This window comes from Lepidochelys kempii, chromosome 9 (genome assembly GCF_965140265.1).
Source record: "Lepidochelys kempii isolate rLepKem1 chromosome 9, rLepKem1.hap2, whole genome shotgun sequence".
NCBI lineage: Eukaryota > Metazoa > Chordata > Testudines > Cheloniidae > Lepidochelys > Lepidochelys kempii.
This window is the reverse complement of record NC_133264.1, coordinates 75499634-75525204: the sequence shown is the minus strand read 5'-3', so window position 1 is coordinate 75525204 and position 25571 is coordinate 75499634. Positions and strand designations below refer to the sequence as shown.

At 41.3% G+C, this 25571-nt stretch overlaps 1 protein-coding gene across 1 annotated transcript in view; it reads left to right on the top strand.

Annotated features, from left to right (window-relative positions):
* The window catches only part of SH3BGRL (SH3 domain binding glutamate rich protein like), a 56505-nt gene extending 31236 nt beyond the window's left edge, over window positions 1-25269 (top strand). The window contains exons 2-4 of the mRNA XM_073360932.1: window positions 7868-8053; window positions 14737-14817; window positions 21669-25269. Of these exons, the coding sequence (XP_073217033.1) occupies window positions 7868-8053; window positions 14737-14817; window positions 21669-21701 (300 nt within the window). The 3' untranslated portion in view covers window positions 21702-25269. The remainder of the gene's footprint in view (window positions 1-7867; window positions 8054-14736; window positions 14818-21668) is intronic.
* The last annotated feature ends 302 nt before the right edge of the window (window positions 25270-25571 follow it).

Sequence of the window (25571 nt, the reverse complement as noted above, 5' to 3'; positions counted from 1 at the left end):
TTTTTTTTTAATGAATTAGAGAACGGACTATTTAAACATCATCCCGGAGCACAGTAACAAAGCGTTCTTGTGCTCCCAAAACTTCCATTAACTTGAGTGAGTGGTCTGAATGAACTAGGAATGAAGAATTGGTGGGCTTGTAATGTTTTTAATGCAGATTTTGAGTTCCAAAGGTTCCAGTTTCATAATAACAGTAGTTTGCATAACATCCAACTATTTTTAAATAAGACCTAATGGAAGGGTATTTCCTTCATTAGAATAGAGAATGAAAGATGAAGTCAAACAGGGAAATAAATTAATGTGGTTAAATTATTCCTTTCAGCGCTGCCTTAGGAACATGAGCAACAAGTGTAGGATTTCCTCTAATTTTTGTAATTCTAGATATTTTGCAAAATGAATGTCACACTGAAAAGCAGAAGCAGAGGTGTTTTTGAGATTAGGCAACTGTGTGCTTTAATGGGGAAGAAAAGTAAAATCATCTAGATAGGAAATGCTAAGGAAAAAAACATAGCTTTTGTGAGAGCAGTATTATCAGCAGTCAAAAATTGTGAGTCTGGCTTAAAAATGGAGATTAAAAAAGCATAATAAATCACTTTTCATTCTGTTCTGCCCAGTGACTGATTGTTTAGGGAAAGACCACTCCCCCCACTTTGTGATCATTTTAAATTGACTGTTCATCCTTAAAGGAGCATACACAAACGCAGGCCTTCCTCATGGCTACTTCAGATTGGGACTTCAGTTACTGTCATTTTTTCTCTCCCCATCAATTTTCTGTGTCCAGCTTGCATGCAACATTCACTCAGCCCCCACCTTTTCTCTCCTTTTCTCCAACTTCACATTCCGCTTCCCCCCATGACTGTCCCACAATCTCCCTCCCACCTTATATTTCTCTTACCTTCTCTGTCTTCACATTCCCCTGTACACTCCTCAGTCTCTGTGCTACTGCCCCACATTTATCTCTCCTCAGCCTCCCTCCTGCACTCCTTGTTTTCACGATCACCCCATTCCTTTAGTATCTCTCTTCAGTCTCTCTACTGTCCCTACCCTTCCACACCCATTCCCATGTATCTTCTGGGCTGGGAAAGGGTAAACATGTCTCTGCACTCGTAGACAAGGACAGTTGTGTTTAACATCATGTTAGCAGGTTATGCTTAACCATGACATCTAACACGATTTAAAACATGACAGCCATTGACTATACTAAGCCCAACAATTTCAAAAGTGGCAGGTGATTTTGGGTGCCTCCATTTTTTGCATGTCCAACTTGAGACGCCTGGAAAAAGAGCTGATTTTCAGAGTGTATTTTCCCAGCGTCTCAGGCTTTTGTCTCCTGCGTGGTCCACACGTGGACATTAGGACTGTCATCTTTATTGAAGGATTACCTAGCTTTTGGCCTACTGAAAACAATAGGAGACTGTGGCCCTTTAGAATGAGTCAAAACTTAGTGAGATTGCTGCAGTGTATATTGGTGTAGCTAGGTACTTACATTGCTGTAGTATGTGAGCATCTGAAATCAAGAGAATCTTTTTTTTAAAAGCACATAAAATGATGTGATAGAATAATGAAAGTTGGCAGCTCTGCAACAACTGTACCCAGTCATTGAGATGATGTCGATCAGGAGTAATTCTGGCATTCATACAGTTATGCAAGCATCCTGTCACTGTGGTTGAAATGTTTGTTTTAGGAACTGGGAAGGCGGTGTTGACTGTACTGATCAGATAGAGTAAAATGAGTTAGGTTCTGACGGCTTAGATTACACCCTAATACTCCACACTGGCAAACCACCAACCACTCCAGCAGCAGTCACTTGTTTTTGCTCAAGGGGAACTCTTATGGTCAGCTGCCTTGGAAATAGAACTATTTCCCATCTCAAGAAGGGTGACTGACAGCAGTGCTGAGACTCTTACTCTCTGACTGCCTTCTCCATCACGCCTGGCCTAGCCTAATATACACTTTTTTTCCTCCCCAGCAGCTGCAATTTTTTTCACCTTCATAGATAAGGCAAAAGAAATCAAGAATATTGTTGTTTTTGTATTGCAGTAACACCTGGGAGCCTCAGCCATGGACCAAGACTCTATTGTGCTAGGTGCTGTACAAACATAGAATAAAGAGATGGTCCCTGCCCCAAAGAGTGTGCAATCTAAGTATAAGACAAGAGACAACAGGTGATACAGACAGACATGGGAGCACAAGGAAACACTGAGACAACAGACAGGTGTATCTCACAGACACATAATATGAATAAAATCTTCCCTTCAAATATTGGAAACATGTCATCTTTCTTGGCCAGGTACTGTGAGGTGCTGGGCACCTACAGCTCCCATTGACTTCAATGGGTGATTCATAGCTAAACTTTGAAGTCGATGGGAGCTGTAGGCATTCAGCACCTCTGCACAGTTGTGCTGTCTGTATGATTTACGTATCTGGTGAAGAGTATTGGATGCCTAATATAAAGAACGGTACTTGGAGGACATTTTATTATTTATATTGCAGTAGCACCTTGATGGCCCCAGGCAGGGATCAAGACCCCATTATGCTAGGCACGGAACAAAAGAGTTAAAGACAGTCCCTGTGCCAGAGAGCTCACCATCTAGGATTGTGACAAGATACTACTGGAGGGTAAACAGGCAAAGTGGGGTTTTGGGGTGATGAGGTAACAATACAGGTGGGCATGATTGCATAAACTAGCGATAGAAGTTTGTGATAATCTTAGAAGCCTCCAGATGGTAGAGATTTGTTGTCATTTACGGCAGAGGTAGGTTTTAACAGGAGATTGGTAAGAGAGTAAGGTGGTGGCTTTGTGAATCTTTACTGAAAGATTTTAAAGTTCTCTCTCCAATTAGGGTCTGTTTATATTCATCCTTGTTGAAGATGAAGGAACTGAGGCTACTGGAAATTGTCTAGATCAGTTTTTGTAAGCTGTTAATGGCTAAGTTATGGAGAATCCAGAGTTTTTTGTTTTTGTTAAAGTAAGCAAATGCCCTGATCATCCACCCAGGCCAGTACAGTGCATTAGGTACTCTTCTCAGCCCACAGTTATAAAGGCCACTCTGCTATTCAAGGTTGGCATTTGTCAAAGTGCCCTTTAGAACATTTGTGGGGAAAATGCAACACTTAAAACCTTTTTTTTAGGTCTTTATAACTTGGCTGAGAAGAATCTCCTCTCTGCCTCCCTTTTTCTCCTTCCATTCTCTCTTGGAGGCAGATTGCAGCCTGTTGAAAAATGCTTTTGTGCTTAACCTAGAATGTGAACTACTTCCACCAGGTGGTATTAACCTGACCATTTTATTTATTTTTAGCAGTGATTTTTCAGCTAATGCACAGCAATATTGTCATATTTAGTTTTCGCATCCAGATTTTAATCCTGTTTATGAACTACTCCACTGACTCAATATTCTGAGCCATAATTATTGCTTTGGATTTTGCAGTCTCCAGGCAAGCAGCTCTCCTGATGAAGTCAGGGGAACATTATTGCCTTCTTCAAGACTACAGCAGTGGGCGCCCTTTGATGATTTTAAAGTGCTGTTGTTATAAATAAACTGTTGGGATTTTTAAGTGATATCTAGCTAAACATGGAACTGCACCATATTATGGATCGACATACAATGAATTTTAATGGCTACAAAGGAACCACTAAAATTTGAGTAAATAGATGCTTTAGAATTGTCTAGATATGAAATTACACAACCAAGTTCAATGGCATCTTTTGAGATGCTGTATTCTGATGGCTAGACATCTTATGTATTTCTGTGGTAGCTATTTTCCCTTTAAATACCTCAGAAACTCAACCCTGTGTGCTTAAAGGGTCCAACTTTTACTCCCCAAAGCAAACTATAAAATATACAAACCCTGCTCTAAAGTAAATGGTCTAATAGGCATTATGTTCTGATCTGAGATCTTACAGTCAGCTAGGGTTTGTGGCTGTTGCTTTCTTTTTAAACGTCCTATTGCAAGCCGGGGAGCTCAGCTACCATATTTGGAGCTCCTATGCCTGTCCACTGACCTCATATCTGCTTGTTTGAGGGTTTGTGTGTTTTTACTTGTCCATATATGGACAGGCTGCTTGGGGAGTCTGGTATCTGACCTGAATTAGAAGTAATTCAACATCTGTATGGAGTTCAGCTTTTGTCAGTATGCACTAATTAGGCTAAAGCCAGGGCTTCAGCTGCTTTCACTGGGAAAGAGGCAGTACGAAGAAGGCAAATTTACTGTTAAATCATGCTTTTTCGTTATAACTCATACCTATCCTTGAAAACAGTCTCCTTCATCCGGGTATAATCATAAAGAAGCAAACCAGAGCGTAAACAGAAGAAGTCTCTTGATCAGGAAACTAATATTTCATGAATGACAATAATCAAGGCCAACTTTCATGTGAAGCCGTCAAAATCTTTCACAGTAGAGATCCCTGTTTCCACTTGGTGTCACGTGGGAGCATAGGGGCGGCACTGGATTGGATGTGAATGGATCTTGTTCGCTCCATACACTTCCTTTAAAGTTTTCCCTTGAAATGAAGGCAGGGATGAAAAGCCCAGCTCTGAGTAATTCACAACAGACAGAAGGAAAAAATAATTGTGAAAAGAGTAGGAGTTTGTAACCCTCTTCCCCCACCACGTACATGGACATGTTCCCATTGCTTGTGTGGATGTAATATCAGAAGTATATTTCCTGGGAATAAGGATTGTTGTAGAATACTTGAACAATGATGATAAACATGGTGGGTGAAATCCTGGCTTCACTGAAGTCCATGGAAAACTTCCACTGGTTTCACTAAGGTCAGGATTTCACCCAGTATCTGATGTGTAGCACCACTCATTCTAATGGGCGTCACAAAGCCCTTCCCAACAGACACCTGTATAGCACTGCTGAAACTTGGCCAACTCTGGAGTGGAGGGATAGCAGCCAGTCAGCACACTGCACAGAAGTGGTGGGAGGAGAGGTTTTTAGGCCAAAAACAATTGAGCAAGCCTCATATCTTATGGAAATTGCCAAGGGGTCTTCAGTGTAATCGCTGAGCAAACAGGACCTCTGTGTTGTAGGGTCTTAGCTGAAAGATCCACACATAGTAAGCTGTATGGTCCTCAGTTTGTCTGTTTCAGAAGGATGAAAGATTGAGTCAATCCTCCTGGAACTTGAACCTGTAATTGCCGTGGGTCTGTGTATTTTAAGTCAGAGGCTTGCACCATGAACTACCTCCTCAGCAAACTTGACTGTAGTTAATAAACTACAGTTACCTGGATAATCGTTAGACATATTGGTATGGCCTCCGCAAGACCACCAACCTCCCTTTGTCTTTGGACAGATATAACTGACTAAAATGTGAAATTAAAAAAATGTCTTTCTCAGTGTAACCTCCTAATTTAAAAATATGCCCTGGTATATTGATGCATGTATCTTTTACAGTAAGAATCTCTTCTAGCTCAAGAGCCAGAGGGAATATTTTGGTTGTCTGTCTGTGTATAGAATACTCACAGGTGTACATGTACAATGCCTTTCAAAGGATGTCTTGTAAATCATATGGGAAGCCAAATGGAATGATATCTTTGAAAGAGACTCAACTCTTGGTGTAACAGGCAAGGGGCTTAGTCAGGCCTGCTGAGAAGCAACTCTTCATTATAGGCAATGATTGTTAAATTACTCTGCATTATGTGATGGTGTGGCGTATACCTTGAGTCTCCAACTTCTGAAGTACAGAAGAAAAATGGGTTTTGAATTTTCTGAGCTTGTGGTCCTTTGAGGGCCTTGTTTTTACATTCCAGTAATCCTCCGTGTTGACTCAAACACACGTGTGTTGAATACAATACAAATATCTAGCATTTGGATTCAGCTCTTCTTTGGACAATATTTGATTTCTCTGAGGGACTATTCTCATTCCTGTCTGTAATCCCTGGAGTGTTAGAAACAATGGGTTACAATTTTGTAGGGCTCTATTTGTTTTCAAGGGAATTAAGGGGAAATTCAAATGATACCTGCTTTTGAAGGATGGGTTGTGACATACCTGTGCCTACAGATATAGCAGTGGGCTGCACACATGCACCATTTACTCCTGAGGGAATTCTGCGCCAAAAAAAATAAATTATGCACTCAATATTTTAAAATTCTTCAAATTTTATTTATCAATAAATGTGACTCCAGCATGGCAGTGGGGATCACAGGCCACTGGCTGCATTGATGTGGGAGATCACCCTGAAGCCCCCACATCCCCCAGTACAGGGACTTGGCAGTGAGGCTGCACTCGACCCTCACACAGTGCAAGGGCTGGGCCTACCCCAGAAACACCCCGGGGCCCTGCCTCTCTGCACCAGGTGTGGCTGGGCAGGCTCAGCCCAGCAGGATCCAAGTGTGGGGGTGAGAGGTTTCTGTGTGGGGCAGTCTGGGTAAGGGCAGCTCAGTGGTAGATTTGGATGCACAGGGGCTCATTGGGAGGTTCCGGGTGCAGGGACAATAGGACTTTGCGGGGGATCCAGGTGATTGGGGCTCAGCAGGGGATCTGGGTGTGGGGGGCTCAGTGTGTGGGACTTGATGGGGGGGGGGTCCAGGTGCAGCTGGTTGGGGATCAGTGGGGTCAGAGTCTGGGTTTGGGGAGCTCGTCAGAGGGGTCCAGGTGTAGGAGAATAGGGCCTGTCAAGGTGAGGGTTCAAAGTGCCTGCTTAACGGGGAAGCCCCAGCTGCTGCCGAAGGGACGCCGCATGCCGGGATCCCGCCTGCCCGCAACCTCCCTCCCGCAACCTTCCCCTCTTTCCCCTCTTCTTCCCTCTCCCATGCCCTATTCCACTCTTCCTTCGTTCCCCACTGCCTTTTCCTCCATTGTGGGCACTCACTGTTGCACAGAAAACAGGAAGGCTCACAGCACACAGAAAGGGAGCATGATTGGCACTAGGACCCAGGAGGCAGGGTTCAGCGGAGCCCAGATGCAGCCTCTTTCAGCTGGGCAGCTCTGCACTTGCAGAAATGGGGGGGGGGGGGGCGGGGAAGAGTGACATGCAACCCCATGTGCCCCCCCTAATGCCTTGCCTCTGTTTGAGGGGCAGTCTCCCCCCCTAGAACTGCGCCCATGACCCCTCCCCCCAGCTTCCCTTTGCTTCCCTGCCATTTTCTGCGAGTGCGCAATCCCACAGAATTCACCAGGAGTAACCGTTGGGAAAGAAATCAGGAGAGAGGCCTATATACTTGTTTTTTTTTTTTACTTTCTTGGCTGATGGTTGCAGTAAGACTCTTATCCATATACAGGTCAGCCACTAATCAATCCAGTATATTATAGAATGTGCTAATCTTAGACCAGCAAAGAAATACATTAGGAGGGCAGCCCAAGTTTTGGTAGTGGTTGAAAGTAGTTCTATCTGATGGCCATTCACTGCTGTATGTGAAATGGTTTGGAGAGTGGAGAGAAGTCGCAGCGTACTTCCTAGAGGACAGGTATCCTCAACACACAAGTTATCATCACATTTGGAATACTGGTAGGCAGCCTCATCAGAGGAGTTGCAGATTCAGTGGACATAGAGACTAAACTGCTCTGCCCCCACTAGAAGTAGTTCCTCTACTACAGGGCTTGCAGCACCCTGCTGGGCACTAGGGAATGTTTGAGTAGTAGTGACCCACATTTTATCTTTTCTGTGCAGGGTCTGGTTTCCTGGGTTGTCGTTGTGGCACTTTGCACTAATGTACACTAAAAAGAATATTAAGTGGGAGTGAGAGATGTACAATGGACTTTCTCTTAAAGGCAGTAACTATGCCTAGAGAGAGAATTTGTAACCGTGCGGAGTGACCTGCACCCTTGGACTTGCACAGACAGATTGCTCTGCCTTTGAGCTTCTGTTTGATCACTGACTAGTTTATTTCCCTCTCTCCCTTTGCACATCTTTTATTGTAGATCAAAAAACAGCAGCAAGATGTGTTAGGCTTCTTGGAAGCCAACAAGATTGAATTTGAAGAAAAAGATATTGCAGCCAATGAGGAGAACCGGAAATGGATGAGAGAGAATGTCCCGGAAGAGAGCCGACCAACGAGTGGAAATCCATTGCCCCCTCGCATCTTCAATGATAGCCGATATCTGGGGGTAAGAGACCATTTTAAGCTTCTCCTTGGCCTCCCCATTCTGACTTTCCCAGACTTTATCCTGCTGCTAACTATATGCTATAGTCACTGCTCTGACTATAGCATATGCCAGATGCAACAGAAAATCTGACATCAGGAATCCTAACATTCAAAAACTGGTAGAAGAACACTTCAGCCTCCCTGGCCACTAGCTGTAAAAGATTTAAGGGTGGCAATTTTGCAACAGAAAAGCTTCAAAACCAGACTCCAAGGAGAAACTGCTGAGCTTGAATTAATATGCAAACTAGATACCATTTACTTGGGTTTGAATAGAGACTGGGAGTGGCTGGGTCATTACACATATTGAATCTATTTCCTTAAGCTAAGTATCCTCACACCTTCTTGTCAACTGTCTAAATGAGCCATCTTGATTATCACTACAAAAGTTTTTTTTCTCCTGCTGATAATAGTTCATCTTAACTAATTAGCCTCTCACAGTTTGTATGGTAACTTTCAACTTATCTGTGTGTTTGTGTGTGTATATATATATATATCTTACTATATGTTCCATTCTATGCATCCGATGAAGTGGGCTGTAGCTCATGAAAGCTTATGCTCTAATAAATTTGTTAATCTCTAAGGTGCCACAAGTACTCCTGTTCTTTTTGCGGATACAGACTAACACGGCTGCTACTCTGAAAGAAGATGTGAGTTATCAACAGAGAGAAAATTACTTTTTGTAGTGACCCAGCCACTCCCAGTCTTTATTCAGGCCTAATTTGATGGTGTCAAGTTTGCAAATTAATTTCAGTTCTGCAGTTTCTCATTGAAGACTGTTTTTGAAGTTTTTTTTGTTGAAGAATGGCCACTTTTAAGTCTGTTATTGAGTGTCCAGGGAGATTGAAGTGCTCTCCTATTGGTTTTTGAATGTTACATTTCTTGATGTCTGATACGTCCATTTATTCTTGTATAGAGACTGTCCGGTTTGGCCAATGTACATGGCAGAGGGGCATTGCTGGCACATGATGGCATATATCACACTGGCAGATGTGCAGGTGAATGAGCCCCTGATGGTGTGGATGATGTGGTTAGGTTCTATGATAGTGTCCCTTGAATAGATATGCGGACAGAGTTGGCAACAGGATTTGTTGCAGGGATTGGTTCCTCAGTTAGTGTTTCTGTTGTGTGGTGTGTAGTTGCTGGTGAGTATTTGCTTCAGGTTGTGGGGCTGTCTGTAAGCAAGGACTGGCCTGTCTCCCAGGGTCCGTGAGAATGAGGGATCGTCCTCCAGGATAGGTTGTAGATCCTTGATGATGTGCTGGAGAGGTTTTAGTTGGGGGCTGTAGGTGATGGCTAGTGGCATTCTGTTACTTTCTTTGTTGGGCCTGTCCTGTAATAGGTGACTTCTGGGTACCCTTCTGGCTCTGTCAATCTGTTCTTTCACTTCAGCAGGTGGATATTGTAGTTTTAAGAATGCTTGATAGAGATCCTGTAGGTGTTTGTCTCTGTCTGAGGGATTGGAGCGAATGCCCAAATAAATTTGTTAGTCTCTAAGGTGCTACAAGGACTCCGTTGTTTTTGCTGATACAGACTAACATGACTACCCCTCTGAAATCTTTTTTGTAGAGCTCTCCGATAACATTCATAACAGCATGCAATTATATAGAGTATCATCTTCTTTCCCACAGCACTCCAGAGCCCATGTGTATACCTGCAGGGTCACTACACAGATGTCCTTTACCAATGAAAAGCAGCCACCTTTACATTGCAGAGCTGCAGCTGTCAAATGAAGCATGGCATTGTTACACAGTGGTTTAGCACAGGGAATGAAGAAAACTATGGAACTGTAATGATGGGGGATGCCTCTCTGTCATGCATATTTCTAGGGTACTGATCACCATTGAATCAGAGTTCCATATACAGTAATGAGGATTGGCACAGAATTATAGAGTAGTTGATAATAGACTCTTCTTTGCTTCTCCCTGGTTTGGTGGCATTTGCTTATATTGTATTTTGTTGTTGTTTGTTGGGTACTGAGCAAAGGTTTTTCCAGTGTCCTCTGCAAATGACCAGCTGAGCATTTGGTTCTCTCTCCTCTGGTTAGTTGCCCATAGTTGAGCTTTGGATCTACTACAGGAGCACAGCCATGCTAAGTCCAGTTTGGTCTTGAGCAGCCAGAACCTTGGCGAGAAGGACTGAAGAAAAGTGTGATACATGTAGCTTGAAGAGAGCAAGAATGAACATGAAACAAGAAGGGAGAAGGCGTTACTGGCAGTTACATTGATTGCTCTAGAAAAAACATTAAGTAAAAAACAAAACCTAATTTCCAAGAGAATAGGAGGAGATTCCCCTCAAGGCTAGAATGCAGTTAAAGCCCTCAGCCATCTCTCTTCCTTAACCTTTAATTGCTGAGTCCTCCTGAATCACTGGTGGCCTGGATCCTAAAACCTCAGGGATATCACAACATGAGTTCTTTCTCTTTCATCACTTCTGTGGCAGGCAATGGAAATACTACATTAGAGGGACTCTCTGGCTAGGACGCCCAAACTGACAGGGCTTTGTGCTGCACTGAAGTTGTACTGTGTTTGATACATGGAAGGGCCCCTTGACACTTGAGGTTCTCAAGTTTCGTAATGCAATGAGAAGTCTGGGAACTATGGACCTGCTCCTTCAAGGTGCTGAGCTCTCCTGGAACTGTTAAGTTCCCTCAGCTCCCACTGAGTGAGATGAGTTCGCTTGGCACCTTACAGTATAGGCCCCTATGTTCTCCAGGGGAAATGGTTTCAAATATCATTGAGTGTAGGACTAAGCTGAAGATCCCAGAGTCCACTCCTCCTTACAAGGAGATTTTTAAAGCTTTGTAGCACAGCCGTGCAAAGCAGTTACATATATGTGTCCTCTCCTCCTTAGGTCATTACTAGTTAGATTTTAGAGGCACCTGCTGATGTAGCTTTCAGTGTTTATGAATGCAGCAGATCAAGAAGAAAGTAGTATGTTATCCAGAGTGGCACTGCTGCATTCCTCAGAGCCTGTCAGCCCTCTATTTAGGGACCTAGGACTGGAAGGGACCATCTGCGTCATCAAGTCCAGTCCCCCTCCTATCGCAGGCAACACGGTCATACAAACACCTTCATAAATGTATCAAGCTCTATCTTAAAACTAGGTTGGTTCTTCATCCCGACTATTCCCTTTGGGAGGCTGTTTCAGAACCTCACTCCTCTGATGGTTAGAAACCTTTTTCTAATGTCCAGCCTAAATTTATTCATGGCCAATTTATACTTATTTGTTCTCATGCCAACCTTGTCCATTAGCGTAAACACTTCTTCCCTAGTGTTTACCCCCCTGATGTATTTATAGAGAGCCGTTGTATTCCCTCTCAGCCTTCATTTTGCTAGGTCAAACAAGTCACGCTCTTTGTAGTCTCCTCTCATAAAATAGGCTCTCCATTCCCCTGATCCTGGTAGCTTTCTTTGCACCTGTTCTACTTTGAATTCATCTTTCTTGAACATGGGTGACCAGAATTGTAGATAGTTTTCCAAATGAGGGTTTACCAGTGTCCTGTGCAATGGCATTAATACTTCCCTATCACTACTGAAAATAGCTTGCCTGGTACATCCTAGGATTGCATCACATTGGTTGTTCATAGTCATCCTGTGGTGAACTAATAAACCCAGGTCTTTCTCCTCCTCTGTCATTTCCAACTGATGAGCACCCAGCTCATATTAGAAATTCTCAGTAGTCCCTAAGTGCACGGCCTTGTACTTTATACTATTAAATTTCATCCTATTTCTGTTACTCCAGTGCTCAAAGTCCTCCAGGTCTTTGTGAAAGTAGAATGAATTATATTGAAATTATAATTCATTAAAGAAATGCTGCTTGAAAGATTTGTTGAAATATAGTTGTCAGGAAGAGAAACATTAAGGAGTGTGAGACAGTGGGTCCTCAAACTAATTAACTTAGAGCTCCTACTGATCTAGGAGGTTGGTAAACGTTAGTATGCAAATAAGATATGTATGTATATTTGTCAGTTTCTGCTTCCTTTTGTCTCCTATGTTGGATTGGCTTTGGCTTGTCTGTATAAATGGGTTGGCTTGAGCTTTTTGCAGGAGGCTCACATATATCTGGGTGCATTGGCAAAGCGCTTTGCTAATAAGCAGAGTGGTCTGACAAATTCAGTGAGTCTTGAATCTGACTTTGACATCTTCCTGTATAATACTCCGATCCTTCTCTGTGTTGACAAGACCTCCCAACTTTTTGTCATCTGCAGATTTCATTAGCGCACACTTACTTTTTGTGCCATGATCATTATTGAAAATATTAAATAAGATCAGTGTCGAGACTGATCCTTGGGGAACCCCAATAGTACTTACTCCAGCCCAATAGTTCTCTCTTCAACACAACCCATTTTTGTTTCCCATTTATCCAATCAATTATTCACTTTACAATGCTTGTACTAATCCCCAGCTTCACCAATGATTTCCTGCATGGTACAGTATTAAATGCTTTACTGAAGTCCAGATAAATGAGATCTGTTGCAGTTCTCTTATCTAAATGATTTAATGGATCAAGTGGCAGAGAGGCAGATTTTTCTACCCATCATACAGGAGATTTCTGGTACTCTAATCTACTGGTCTAGAGTATGGTTCCCATAGGTTCTAATCCTACCAGGTGATGAGATCCCTGGCTTCCATTGAGGTTAATGGGAGATGAAGCTACTTGCTCAGGCCCTAATAGGCTAAGATAGATGTTGTTTCTTTTTATATGTAAAGAATCATCACCTAGAGGAGAAATGCCAAGAGAGCAGCAAGCACTCTATTACTGTAAAAATTCTCCTGAATGATGATTCTACTTGGCAGTTATTAGGAAAGACGCCATCAGCTTGGATAGCTGGATCCAAATCACAGGAATTCAGCTTGCAGGAATTTACCTACCTTTCTATTTTTATCAGTTCCACTGTAAACATGAATTGGTACCTGCTTATTTTACCTGGGGATGCATGTTCTGTGTGTACACGAGCAACATGCACAGCAGAGAGGCTGTGATTATAAACTGTATGCATCAATGACTTGCAATGCAAGAATCACACTCTTCTATAGCTGAAAGGGTTGCTTTCCTAGTAGTTGTGCTAGGAATCGGGTTGCTGGACCATGCTCAAGCAGGACAATCAAAACACTTGTTAGCAAACGATTCCAGCATGTATCAGCCGAAGGGCTATAGGGAGGATTTAACAAATCTGTACACATTATTTAAAAAACGAAAACCTGAAAGTTACACATTCAAATTTAACAGCAATCGAACTTCTCCGATCTCCAGTTCATGCAAACTGGCAGTTCCTTGTTCCGCCCTCTCTTCCCAACTGCAACAGAGCCTCACGGGTTATTGCTCCTGCCCACAGCATTCCCCTGCAGATTCCAGTCTACAGCATTCGGATTCAGCTCATTTCCCATGCTTCTGCCTGTAGATGGAGGGGCATGTGAAGCAGCCTGCCTTCAATGGCAGCTCCCTCACTAACTTCAACCCACAACTCAGCATTCTCTGTATTACTGGCATTCCACAGCTAGATGGCTCGCCAGGATTCTTGCATCAAAAGCATCCCCATCTGACGCAGAGAAAACCAGTGTTACAGCTTCAGTGAAAAGGGGGAGAAAGGGTAGGAAAAAAGCCTACATTAGGTCTGTAATGTGACTTTGGAAATCAGAGCTAGGGATGTGTGTGGTAATCGAAATGATGGGTGGCTTACACAAGCCTCCGAAGCGCGATTAGCCAGTGTTTTGCAACTGTGTTTGTCAAAACCAGTTTCATTGTGTAGCTCTTTCCACACTTATCAGACCCATGAGCATAGAGTCTCTGTGCTCAGGGCAGACTTGCATTTTGTGTGTCAGAAAATATACTCTCTGTATGTGTGTGGGTGGTGGTGGTGGTTTCTCCCTCATACTCCACCTCCCCTTTCCTCCCTAGAAGTGGCTGTGTATGTTAGTGTTGCAGTTCTGTAACTTTAATTGAGCACCAAACATTATAAGGCAGATACGTCTCGTGTTTACTGAGCTAGTGCATTAACTGAGTTTACCTCACAGCAAGCTTAACCAATACATGTGCAGTGTGTAAAGGCAGATATTGGCCTTCAGAGTGAGGAGAACCACTTGCTTTGTGCATTCACATTCACAAAATCATTGAAAACAATGGCAGTGTAATGCCAAGGCTGTGACTTGAGGATTAGTACCTCAAAGAAGTGTAGATTTCATTTTCAAATAATAGATTTGAATCTGTCTCAGATTAGTAGCAACACTTTGACATCTCCCCTGATGAAACAAATTAGGGGGCTCAGCTCTGTCCTTGTGGAGAGCCATGTCCATGCCACAGCATTTGCCACCTCCATCTGGCGCAGTTACAGCAGAGAGACCAAGCACTGAGTTGCCATGAATGTGGTGCTCCCAAGGTTGAGGCATACTGGTGAAGCTGTCACTGCTTGTGGTTTATCTGTTGCCATGCTGGCATCTTTTGCAAGTACATCATTTTAAATTTACGGATACCAGAATTAGTTCTGGAAATATGAACTGACCCTCTGAATTGTGCTTTAGACCACACAAGTCCTGAAAAGTTTTAGTTTTCTCAGTGTGGGCTTGGGTAAACTGTATCGAACTAATCCTTTATTATTTTTGGATGGCTCATAATCTTTCTCTCTCTCTCTCTTTCTCTCCCATGAAGGATTATGAAGCTTTCTTCGAAGCTAGAGAGAATAATGCAGTGTATGCTTTTTTAGGCTTGACTGCTCCTCCTGGTTCAAAGGTAGGTGGTATTCTGTATTGTTTCAGACTAGTGAATACAACTTTTATTTACACTCTTTTAACAGGGTAGCTGACCCTTTATAGGCTAGAGGCCCCCGGGGGGCCAGCCAGTCGTAGTTACTAGGGTTAGTGTTTAATCGCAGTTAACTCACGCGATTAACTCAAAGAAATTAATTGTGATTAATTGCAGTTTTAATTGCACTGTTAAACAATAGAATCACAACTGAAATTTATTATATATTATTTTTACATTTTCAAATAGATTGACTTCAATTACAACACAGAATATAAAATGTACTGTGCTCACTTTATATTATTTTTATTACAAATATTTGCACTGTAAAAATGATAAATAATATTTTTCAATTCACCTCATACAAGTACTGTAGTGCAATCTTTTTTATCCTGAAAGTGCAATTTACAAATGTTGATTTTTTTTTTGTTATATAACTGCACTCAAAAACAAAACAATGTAAAACTTTCAGACCCTACAAGTCCACTCAGTCCTACTTCTTGTTCAGCCAACGGCTAAGACAAACAAGTTCGTTTACATTTTAAGGAGATAATGTTGCCCTCTTCTTATTTACAATGTCACCAGAATGTGAGAACAGGCATTTGCATGGGACTTTTGTGGCCGATGTTGGAAAGTATTTATGTGCCAGATATGCTAAACATTCATATGCCCCTTCATGCTTCGGCCACCATTCTAGAGGACATGCTTCCATGCTGATGATGCCCATTAAAAAAATAATGCATTAATTACATTTGTCACAGAACTCCTTGGGGGAGAATTGTATGACTCCTGCTCTATTTTACCCACATTCTGCCATATATTTCATATTATAGCAGTCTCTGATGATGACTCAGCACATGTTGTTCATTTTAAGAACACTTTCACTGCAGATTTAACAAAACGCAAAGAAGGTACCAATGTGATAGATACAGAACTCGACCCAAGCTTTAAGAATCTGAAGTGCCTTCCAAAATCTGAGAGGGACAAGGTGTGAAGCATGCTTTTAGATGTCTTAAAAGAGCAACATTCTGATGCGGAAACTACAGAACCTGAACCACCAAAAAGAAAATCAGTATTCTGCTGGTGGCATCTGACTCAAATGATGAAAATGAACATACATTGGTCTGCATTGTTTTGAATCATTATCGAGCTAAACCCGCCATCAGCATGGATGCGTGTCCTTTGGAATGGTGGTTGAAGCATGAAGGGACGTCTGAATCTTTAGCGCATCTGGCATGTAAATATCTTGCAACGCCGGCTACAACAGTGCCATGCAAACATCTGTTCTCACTTTCAGGTGACATTGTAAACTAGAAGCGGGCACCATTATCTCCTGCAAATGTAAACAAACTTGTTTGTGTGATTGACTGAACAAGAAGAGGGACTGAGTGGACATGTTGGCTCTAAAGTTTTACATTGTTTTATTTTTAAATGCAGGGGGGTTTTTGTACCTAATTCTACATTTTTAAGTTCAACTTTCACGATAAAGAGATTGCACTACAGTACTTGTAATGAGGGAAAAATGCTATTTTTTGTTTTTTTACATTTCAAATATTTGTAATAAAAAATAAATACAAAATGTACAGTGCTCACTTTATATTTTGTGTTGTAATTGAAATCAATATATTTGAAAATGTAGAAAACATCTGAAAATATTTATTTAAATTGTATTCTATTGTTATTTAACAGTGCGATTAGTTGCATGATTAATGGATAATTTTTTTTTATTTGCACAATTAATCGCGATTAATTTTTTTAATCACTTGAAGCCCTACTAGTTACTAAATAGGCACACTTCAGAAGGAATGAGATGATTCCCCTGTAAAGTGCAGCAGGAAGCTGCAGGGAGTGGGGAGTGTCTGAGGAGACAGAACTGAAGGAAGCTGTGGCAGAGGAAATGCAATGAGCCAGAAGCTCTTGGAGGAAACCCTTTGCTAGTGGGGAAAATTTTGGGCCTGGAAGTCAGAGGGCTAGGGAGAGCAGACTCCAGAGAAGTATGGGGAGTTGCCCCAGCAGTGAAGGGCTGGGAGGGGCTTGCTAAAGCATGAAAGTTCCTGAGACACCTGGGGAGTTTTGAGACAGTACCTCAGAGACGAGGTTCTGTGCTCAGCTTAAGGCTATGGATAGACTTTGTGTGTGTGTTTATTTTGAATGTCATGCCCATAAAACCAGACCCTAAGGAGAGAGATTTCTGAACAGAGAGAATCCTTTTGTGAGTTATTGAGGGGAAACTGAGGTAGACTGCCTGTATAGTGACCTGCAGGTCATAAGGGGGTGCTTGCGAAGCAGCAAGCCTGTTCATAGCTCTCTTGTCCAGTCACAATAGGTAATATCGTGTTTTGTCTGTTAATGTGTTGTGGTTGCTGTGTATATGTATTCCAGTGGATCTGACATTCACTTTCTAAAGACTTTTGCTTTGAACGTGGGCATTACTGCTCCATTTATTTGGAGGATGCAGCATTCACCAAGAGGCTTGTCTACCCTTCTCTCCCTCTCCCCCACCCCCCAACACACACACACACACACACACACCCACCCCCTCCTTTAGATCAGGATGATTCCGTGTGCAGACTTGTTACTGTAACAGTTAACATTGGTTTTGTAACTTCACGATGGCCCCAATCCTGATTCCATTTAAGTTAATGGCAAAGCCCCTGTTGACTGAAATAGGAGCTAGATCAGGCCCTGCATTAGTTTTTGATGCCTCTTGACTTTGGACAGTGTCTTCTGTACAGACCCATAGGCAGACACAATCCCTGCTCAGAGGAACTTCCATTCTAGTAAATTTCACTAGAAATCCTGTGGAAAAGAAATTGAAACAAAGGCCAAAAAAAAACAAAAAAAAAAAACGAGAAATTCAAATAAACAAGCCACTAATACTTTGCAACGGAACATGTCTTGAATATGCTGCTCATGTGTTTTGCAACCAATTTGCCATAGAGAGATCAATCTTAGAATGTTCTTTTCTTCCACACCCTCCGCTGCCTGAAGCTGTCTCTTTTCTTTACAATTTATAAAGTGGGTTGCTGTAATACAGATCCACCAAACTGAATTCCTCCCTTGATTTTGATGTGATAGGACATGAATGCTTTATGCATTTTACTGGAGGGCATTAGGATCCCTGGGTCACTGTCAAGGTTTTCAATACCAGCCCTTTTGTTCACATGGATAAACTTTATTTAAGAATTAGGAGGTGACTTGAAATGCTCCATTCTGCATACATTTCACACAGACACCTGAGTTAAGATAGTCTGTGTGCAGTTAGTATTAACAGGTGCAGTTGGAGGTCAGGCCGAGGGTCAAAATTCTGGGGGCCAAATTAATCTCTTGAGGTAACTCTATCGATAACAGTGGAGTGACACTAGTGATGAATATGGCCCATTCTTTCTTTTGTCTCAGATCTACAAAGTTCCAGAGTAACAAAAGACAGTATTAGATGCCCATATTAATGTTTACTGGGGTCAAAAGGCCAATTGCACACAATGCAATACTTATTTACATTCCTTCGGGTTATTTTAAATGCACTCATGTCAGGTTTTGGGAGCACCTGCAGAATATTGAACAGAATTTGGACAAATGCACAAAAACTAGCCCCAATCACTCAGCCCTCCAGGCATTGAGGTTCGTGCGTGCAGTGCAACCAGTGCATTGCTACCACGTAGGAGGCCCAATTTGTAGAGTAAAGACTTTGGCTCCTTGAGGGCTCTATGATCGTTGTCATTCACAGGGCTTTTGGGAGCCGGCCGGAGCTGCTGGAGCAGGAGCTGCTGCGGCAAGAGAATTCCTACACACCCACATGCACACCATGTGCTCAGAATTCTCTCCGCACACAGCCTGCCTACTTGGGCTCTGCATTTGATGTTCCCCCAAAGGAGTTCAGTCAGACTGAAAGACAAAAACATGCTGGGCCAGATTCTGTTCTGTTACACTGAAGTCAGTGAATTGTATATGTATCAGTAGAAGCAGATTGCTCAATCTGAGCCTGATCCTGCAAGGTTCTGAGCATGCTCCCCTCCCACTGAAGTCAGTGGGCTTCAGTGGGACTGGTGGGCACTTAGAGGGCTGGATCCTGTAAGGGGCCATCTCTGATGTCCCGTGTAGAAACATCACATCTGACATAACGCACTTGATTAATTCTTTGACCGACACTTAATAACTGCAGTGAAGAAAAACACACTGGTGGGCGTGGCCATTTGTCAGCCTGATTAAGGGTGACTAGAAGGAAAAGATCATTGTAAAAAAGAGAAACAGACGCAGTAGCATTATTTATTTAATCCCTATATTGCCTCCTAAATTTTAGGGGACCATTTAGTAAATGGAGATAACCCTATACTATGTGACTTTGTACGCACAGAATTGCTATTACTTTTGCTATCAGCCTAACTTCTGGCAAGTATGCTCCCACTAAATGCTAGCAGATCAAACTGATAGGCTGTTGGTTAAAATGAGGAATTTACCTTAAAATGTTTGGATATCAGAGTATGGCAGACAAGGAAAACATCCTTGCAGCTGGAGGGACCATGCTTGGCTACATTATATAATAGCTATCTACATAATCCCTTTGAAGAGTGTTATGTAAAGTGGAAGGAGGTATCAGAGCAGCTGCATCGCACACATCTGGGAGAGATGAGTTTTGACAGCACGCCCTCTGTGTTCCATGAGAGGTTCAGGGAATTTGTTTGACAGCAGTACAGGGGTGTTATGTAAAGTGAATAGCATTAAAAGCCAAGCCTAAGCAGCATTATTAGAGATACAAATAGCTATTTATTGAGCATCAATGGTTTGTTCAATGTTCTGCACACCTAGGGGGAAAATACATGATCCTATAGATAACACTGGAATAAATTAAATACAGACAGCTTGATACAATTATTGTCCAGGCTTCAAGGGATACTGGTCTCTTCCACGCATGCATGACTTGAGGAGTTAAAGCTTATGACTCATTGTTTGTTAAGGGCTGACAGTGTACTCAGTGAAAGGCATCATGGGAGAAATTAGCATTAAGGAAGGATTTGAAACGGGAGAGTGATAGTGGGCAAACAAGGGCCTAGTCCTCTGAAGAGCTGAGCCCTTCCTAAATATCTTGCAGGACTGGGTCTGAGAAGGGAGAGGAAGTTGATTGTCCTGTTTCTCTCAAAGGTCAATGTGTTTACTGTGGAGTGCACTTTGTGATGGGAGGGGTGTTCTGAGTTCCCTGCTCCCAAAGGCCTGGACTGTGGTGCCTTTCCCTCTGGCATAGCAGGCTGGCATCTGCCCAGAGGGAGCTGCTAGAAACTGACAAGAAGCACGACACCTTTCATCTGTTCTATGCTGCTGTGTGAGATACTGCTGCTCTCTGGAAAACATGGGCATCTTTTTCCTCCCCGTCCTATTGCCCCTCTTTTCTCTCTGCTTCTTTCCCATCCTCCTCCTCTGCCACCTCCCCACTGAATAAACTTTGTGTGGATGCCTCCCATACCACCAGGTGATTGATTCTCTGCCATCAGAGCAGAGCACAGATTTCAGGGAGTATAGGAGACCTGAATCAGTAGTGCAGAGCTACACGTTGTTCTCACACTCTTGAATTTAAAGGGAGTAAGATATGATACACAGGCAAATGGCCAAAAAAGCCCTAGAATCGTACAGATAATGGAAATATGCAGGGCACGTACTCCTCTTTGGCTGAGGTCATTCACTGTGTCTCTTCTCTTCTCCTTCACATGAAGAATTTTGTAAAAATTTTGCATAGATTTCCCTTTTCTGAGTATTGATTTACTTTTATTGCATATTTATAAAATAGACGTAACTGTTCACACTCATGATGTAGTGCCAGAGTTTCAAAAGAGCTCTACTCCCATTTAAGCACCAAAATAAATGGCCAGATTTTCAAAAAAGCTCAGCACGTTGTGTGATGGCCTGTTTTTGAAAATCTGGCCATACGTACCACAGTGGAAGGTCCTGAGTGCTGAGCTCTTGGAAATCTGGCCCTTAGTGTGAAGAAACTTGTAGTGGATCTAGTTGGCATTAAAATCTAATTAAATTTAATCTTCATTTTCATTAAGAAATAAGGAGGACAATAGCAAAAATTATTTTGAGAAAAGTAAGTCTCCTTTTGCATTCCCTCCATTTTGTCAATCTGTTCCCTTTCCTTCTGAAGACCAGAAGGCGTGGGGTATTTTTTTAAAAACATTTCTTCTGAAAATTCTCATTACTAGGCAATTCTAGAGCTTAGTTGACATGTTTGTTACATTGTTTCTGTTATGACAAAGTTAACTAGCCACTTCTCACTGCATCATAGTATTAATTTAAATCTCAACAAGAACCTGTTTTATATTTCCATAGTGAAATTGCTTCATTCTTTTTTATACAAAGTCCCCCCCCATCTTACCTAGCAGTCATGCTTCAGAAAGTCTTGTCATCCTCGAGGCTTTAACAATGTTTTAATCATTTTTTTGTAGCCTAATGTGAATAATGAAAGGAAATATGAAAAATCTGATCTTTTACTTTTAATACACAGTTTGGATAGCAAACATGACCTATCATGGTCTGGAAAACCTAGCAGCTAGTGGAAAGAACATGCATTCTTTGATTACACCTGCAACTCCTATTTGAATTCAGTGGAAGTTGAGGATACTTACCACTTTAGGGGAGTGGGCCCTTATCAGTGTATGGGAGGACCTTGCCCCAGAGAAGTAAATGAAGATCTTCATTTGACTTAAAGGCTCAGAGCGACTTGCTTTTTTGGCTATGTATCACTGGAATTTTTTTATCATGTAGTACAGATGTCCACTCATAACAAAAATATATACAGGTTGCTACGTTTGATAAAGTACTCATTAATCCTTATTTTATTATTTCAGGAAGCTGAAGCACTGGCGAAGCAGCAAGCATGAATTTCAACTGCCTTAAATGTTCTGTAAAGGGAACTTCCACAGCTTTTTATAAAATAGTAAAATTGTCTCTGCTTCAAGAAAAATAGATTTAATTTCTAACATTTTGATTGGTGCTTGCAGCATCCACAATATATGAATATAAATATGAACCTGGTGAACATGGGAACATTAGGGTAGAGAGCATGGAAGACACTATTGCAAAGTTGGAAGCATAGGAAACTGAATCAATTAGAAGTGATTGATTTAAAGTCATTTAAACTATGTCTGGGCAATTGTGTCCATTTTTGTAAGCTTAAAGAAAACCTATTTTAGTACTAATTATGCAGATAAACTTACACCTAGAGATCCAGCTATTTAAACATAGGGGAAAACAAGCAACAACATAAAACCTTATCAAATAACTCTAGTGCCTGAATTGCCTCAAATGTTATTGAACAATACAAAAATACAGTAATTTCTCAATGTCTTTTTAAATAGTGGTTTAAAATGAAATTGTAAGTGTTGTGTAGCGTAGTAACCATAGTAATCGCTTATGGAAATTATGACATTTGTAGAATGAAGATTTGAAATTGTATTGTAACACATTGTACAGATCTAAAAAAACCCGTTGCCATGTATTTCTCATTTAAGTGACCAATGTGGGCCCTTTCCACAAAAAAGAGATTGAGCAGTGGATAACATTTCCATTGGCATGTTCACCACATAACTCTCTAACCATGACTTGATTATATGTTTGTGTACTAGATTTAGTGCACTTCAGTGAAAAGTACACTAATTCCTAGGCAGTGTCACAAATAAGCCAAAATGGCCAGAAATGGCATTTCCTTACACATGTAAGAGCTAATGCCTTTCATGTAATAGTTTACAAGTTCACATTGTTTATAGTTTAGGCGTTTGGTTGCACATTCTAGTCGTTGCTAGTTAGTTGCATATAGTAGTTTTTCATATGAGGAACTAAAAGTAAATGTTTGAGTTGTAAGAAGTATTGTAATTGAGTGTGTGGTGCGGGGGGGGTTTCTTTCAAGTTTTAAAAGTTGATTTGTATTGCCATGGAATTAGTGAATCCTATTAAAGAACAGCATTCTGTATCAGTGAATTCACCAAGTGCAATATTAATCCATTACATGCCTTAGGTATACATCAGATATTTGGCAAAAGGGCATTCACATAGTTTGCATATTATGGCCATCCACTGGAAAATCATGAAGACCTATTTAAAAGCCTAACCATACATGCACCTGAAGTGGTAAGGAGTAGTTTTAAAATGTACATGTGTGATTTTAAAATATACTTTGCACAGTATAAGCCACTCTTACTTCCCGAATGCATCAACACCATAAAACAGTGATATGTAGCCTTTACTGTAGTTGGAGGGGCATTCTACAAGCACAGCACACACAGTTTATTTTCATCTGCTTTATAACAACATAGAAATAGGTGGTATAGATCAGCAAAAGACTTATAAAGGTTTTATGCCACTTGCAAACCGTAGCATATCCTGGCCATGCAGTTACTTATTTTGATGCAATAAAAGTTACGCAGTGCTTTAAAATGCTTCCTGAGACCTTTATAATTCTAAGATCCAAAATTAGTAACAGGATAGAAGTAAAGAGTTAATTATACTCTACAACAGAATAATTAAATATTTTCCTCTTGCCAGCATATTTCTTTTGGGCTCTGCATTTCCCCAGCTGGTAGAGGTGTCTTCATCAACACCTAAATAAGTAGCAGAGAAATGTTTTCCCTTGCATTGTTGTGAGAGCAGTCTGGCTCCCACACAAGTCAATGGCAAAATTCCCATAGATTTCAGCATGAGCAGGACTGGGCCTGTAATGGTGTTTGGAACGTGTCTAGTTACATTCGCATTTAGTCCATGTTTTTCTAATTTTGAGCCTGGGAATAGACATTTTGTAGTTTCTGCTTACAGATGCCTGGCCCATTTCCCTGTCTGTATGGAAGTAGGACAGTTAAATGTTGCCTAATCTTCAGGATGAACCCATATCATATTTTGTGCTTTCTCTCTAGCAGGTTTACTATTAATTGCTGGGGTGGGGGAGTGGAGGAGACTATTGTTGGGTTTTTTATTTTTGTTGTTTTAAATCAATTGTCTGCCTTCCATGATTCAGCATGACTTAGTCTTTCTATATAAGATCTCTGGTATTATTGGCAGTATCTCTTCTATGCCTAAACCTACTAGACGAGTTGAGGAAATGAATAAGAATATTGAAAGGAGTTTTGTGAAGAAAATGGAATTTGACACACTCCTGCTGATTTGCTGTGTTTCCTGTGTAAACAAAATGTGGCATTACTTTTTGTGAATTGCATCTATTATTTGAGGAAGCTGTAACTGAAAATTATTGCCAAATTTTGTCAGCTCAGTGACACAAAACATTCTGAAACAAGGTCATCTCTATTTCTGATCTTTGAGAAAGTTGCCAAGTTTTAAGAAAGCAGTGTCGTTCCCCCTTCCAGTCCCTCCTCTTTGCCAGATGGTAACACTCAAACTGCATCTGCATTCCTGAGGAAAGCAGTGTGAAGACGGGGACTGGCTTATTTCTTCCGGTGTCTGGGGGACAAAGCATGAACACAAACTGAAAAATATCTAAGTGGTCTGTTCTTGTTTTGGCCTGTATGAAGAACTCAGATTAGTATTAATATAGATTTCATGCATGTTTAGGAGTGACGGAGGTGAAAATATACCTGTGTGGTGGTCTCAACACATTGGTTCTGTTGTTCACATTACTATGTTTTTAGGTCAATTGTGGATGTTGTATCTTAAGGAGAACTTGTTAATTTCTTCCTGCCTCTTTTTTTTCTGTATAGAAGGTAAGGTGACGAGGCATCAAACTTTTTCTTTCTTACTAATTATTGATGTATCATTCCAATAAATTGGTTTTAGAATGTTTTCTCATTATATTAGTTTGATTTTTGTTGGGTGTTTTCGGCTTGGTATTTTCAGTGTTGGAAAGGATCCTCTTTGTTTAGCTTGCAAAGCAAATCTGAGGATATTCAACCAAAAGAGCTGCTTTAAAATTTCAGTATCTGTAGCAGCCACAAAATTAATGTAGTACACACATTTCCTTACCCCATCCATTACTATTAATTCATGTTAATAGTTTTGTGTCCTGTTGCTGGAATTAAGATTATTAGTCTAATAGCTGTATCTACACCACTTAAATGATCTGTGTTAGAAAATGTGTGTCAAATACAGTTCCTACCCCACATCTACACTCCCTCCCCCAAACTGATGTTGAATCCAATTGATCTAGATCAGTGGTTCTCAACCAGGGGTACGTGTACCCTTCGAGGTACACAGAGGTTTTCCAGGGGGTACATCAGCCCATCTAGATATTTGCTGGGTTTTACAACAGGCTATATAAAAATCCCTAGCGAAGTCAGTACAAACTAACATTTCATACAATGACTTGTTTATACTGCTCTATATACTGAAATGTAAGAACAATATTTATATTCCAATTGGTTTAAAATGAGAGTCAATGTTTCAGTAATATTGTGGTGTTACACTTTTGTATTTTTATGTCTAATTTTGTAAGCAAGTAGTTTTTAAGTGAGATGAAACTTGGAAGGGTACACAAGACAAATCAAACTCCTGAAAGGGTACAGTAGCCTGGAAAGGTTGAGCGCCACTGATCTAGAGTGTATGGATAGGTCAACCAGCTTCAGCACCTTTTGTAGTAAAGCTTGTTAGACAACCTAGCCTGCTTTGCCACAGTGGATACTGAACTTGGTTGAACCTGTCTATAAGAGTGGGGATAAGTATGTTCTTACCAGTTGCAGGAGGGACAGTGGGTCACATGTTTGATGTTACATTAAACTAAAACATAGTTCATTTTTGTAATCTGGTGATTG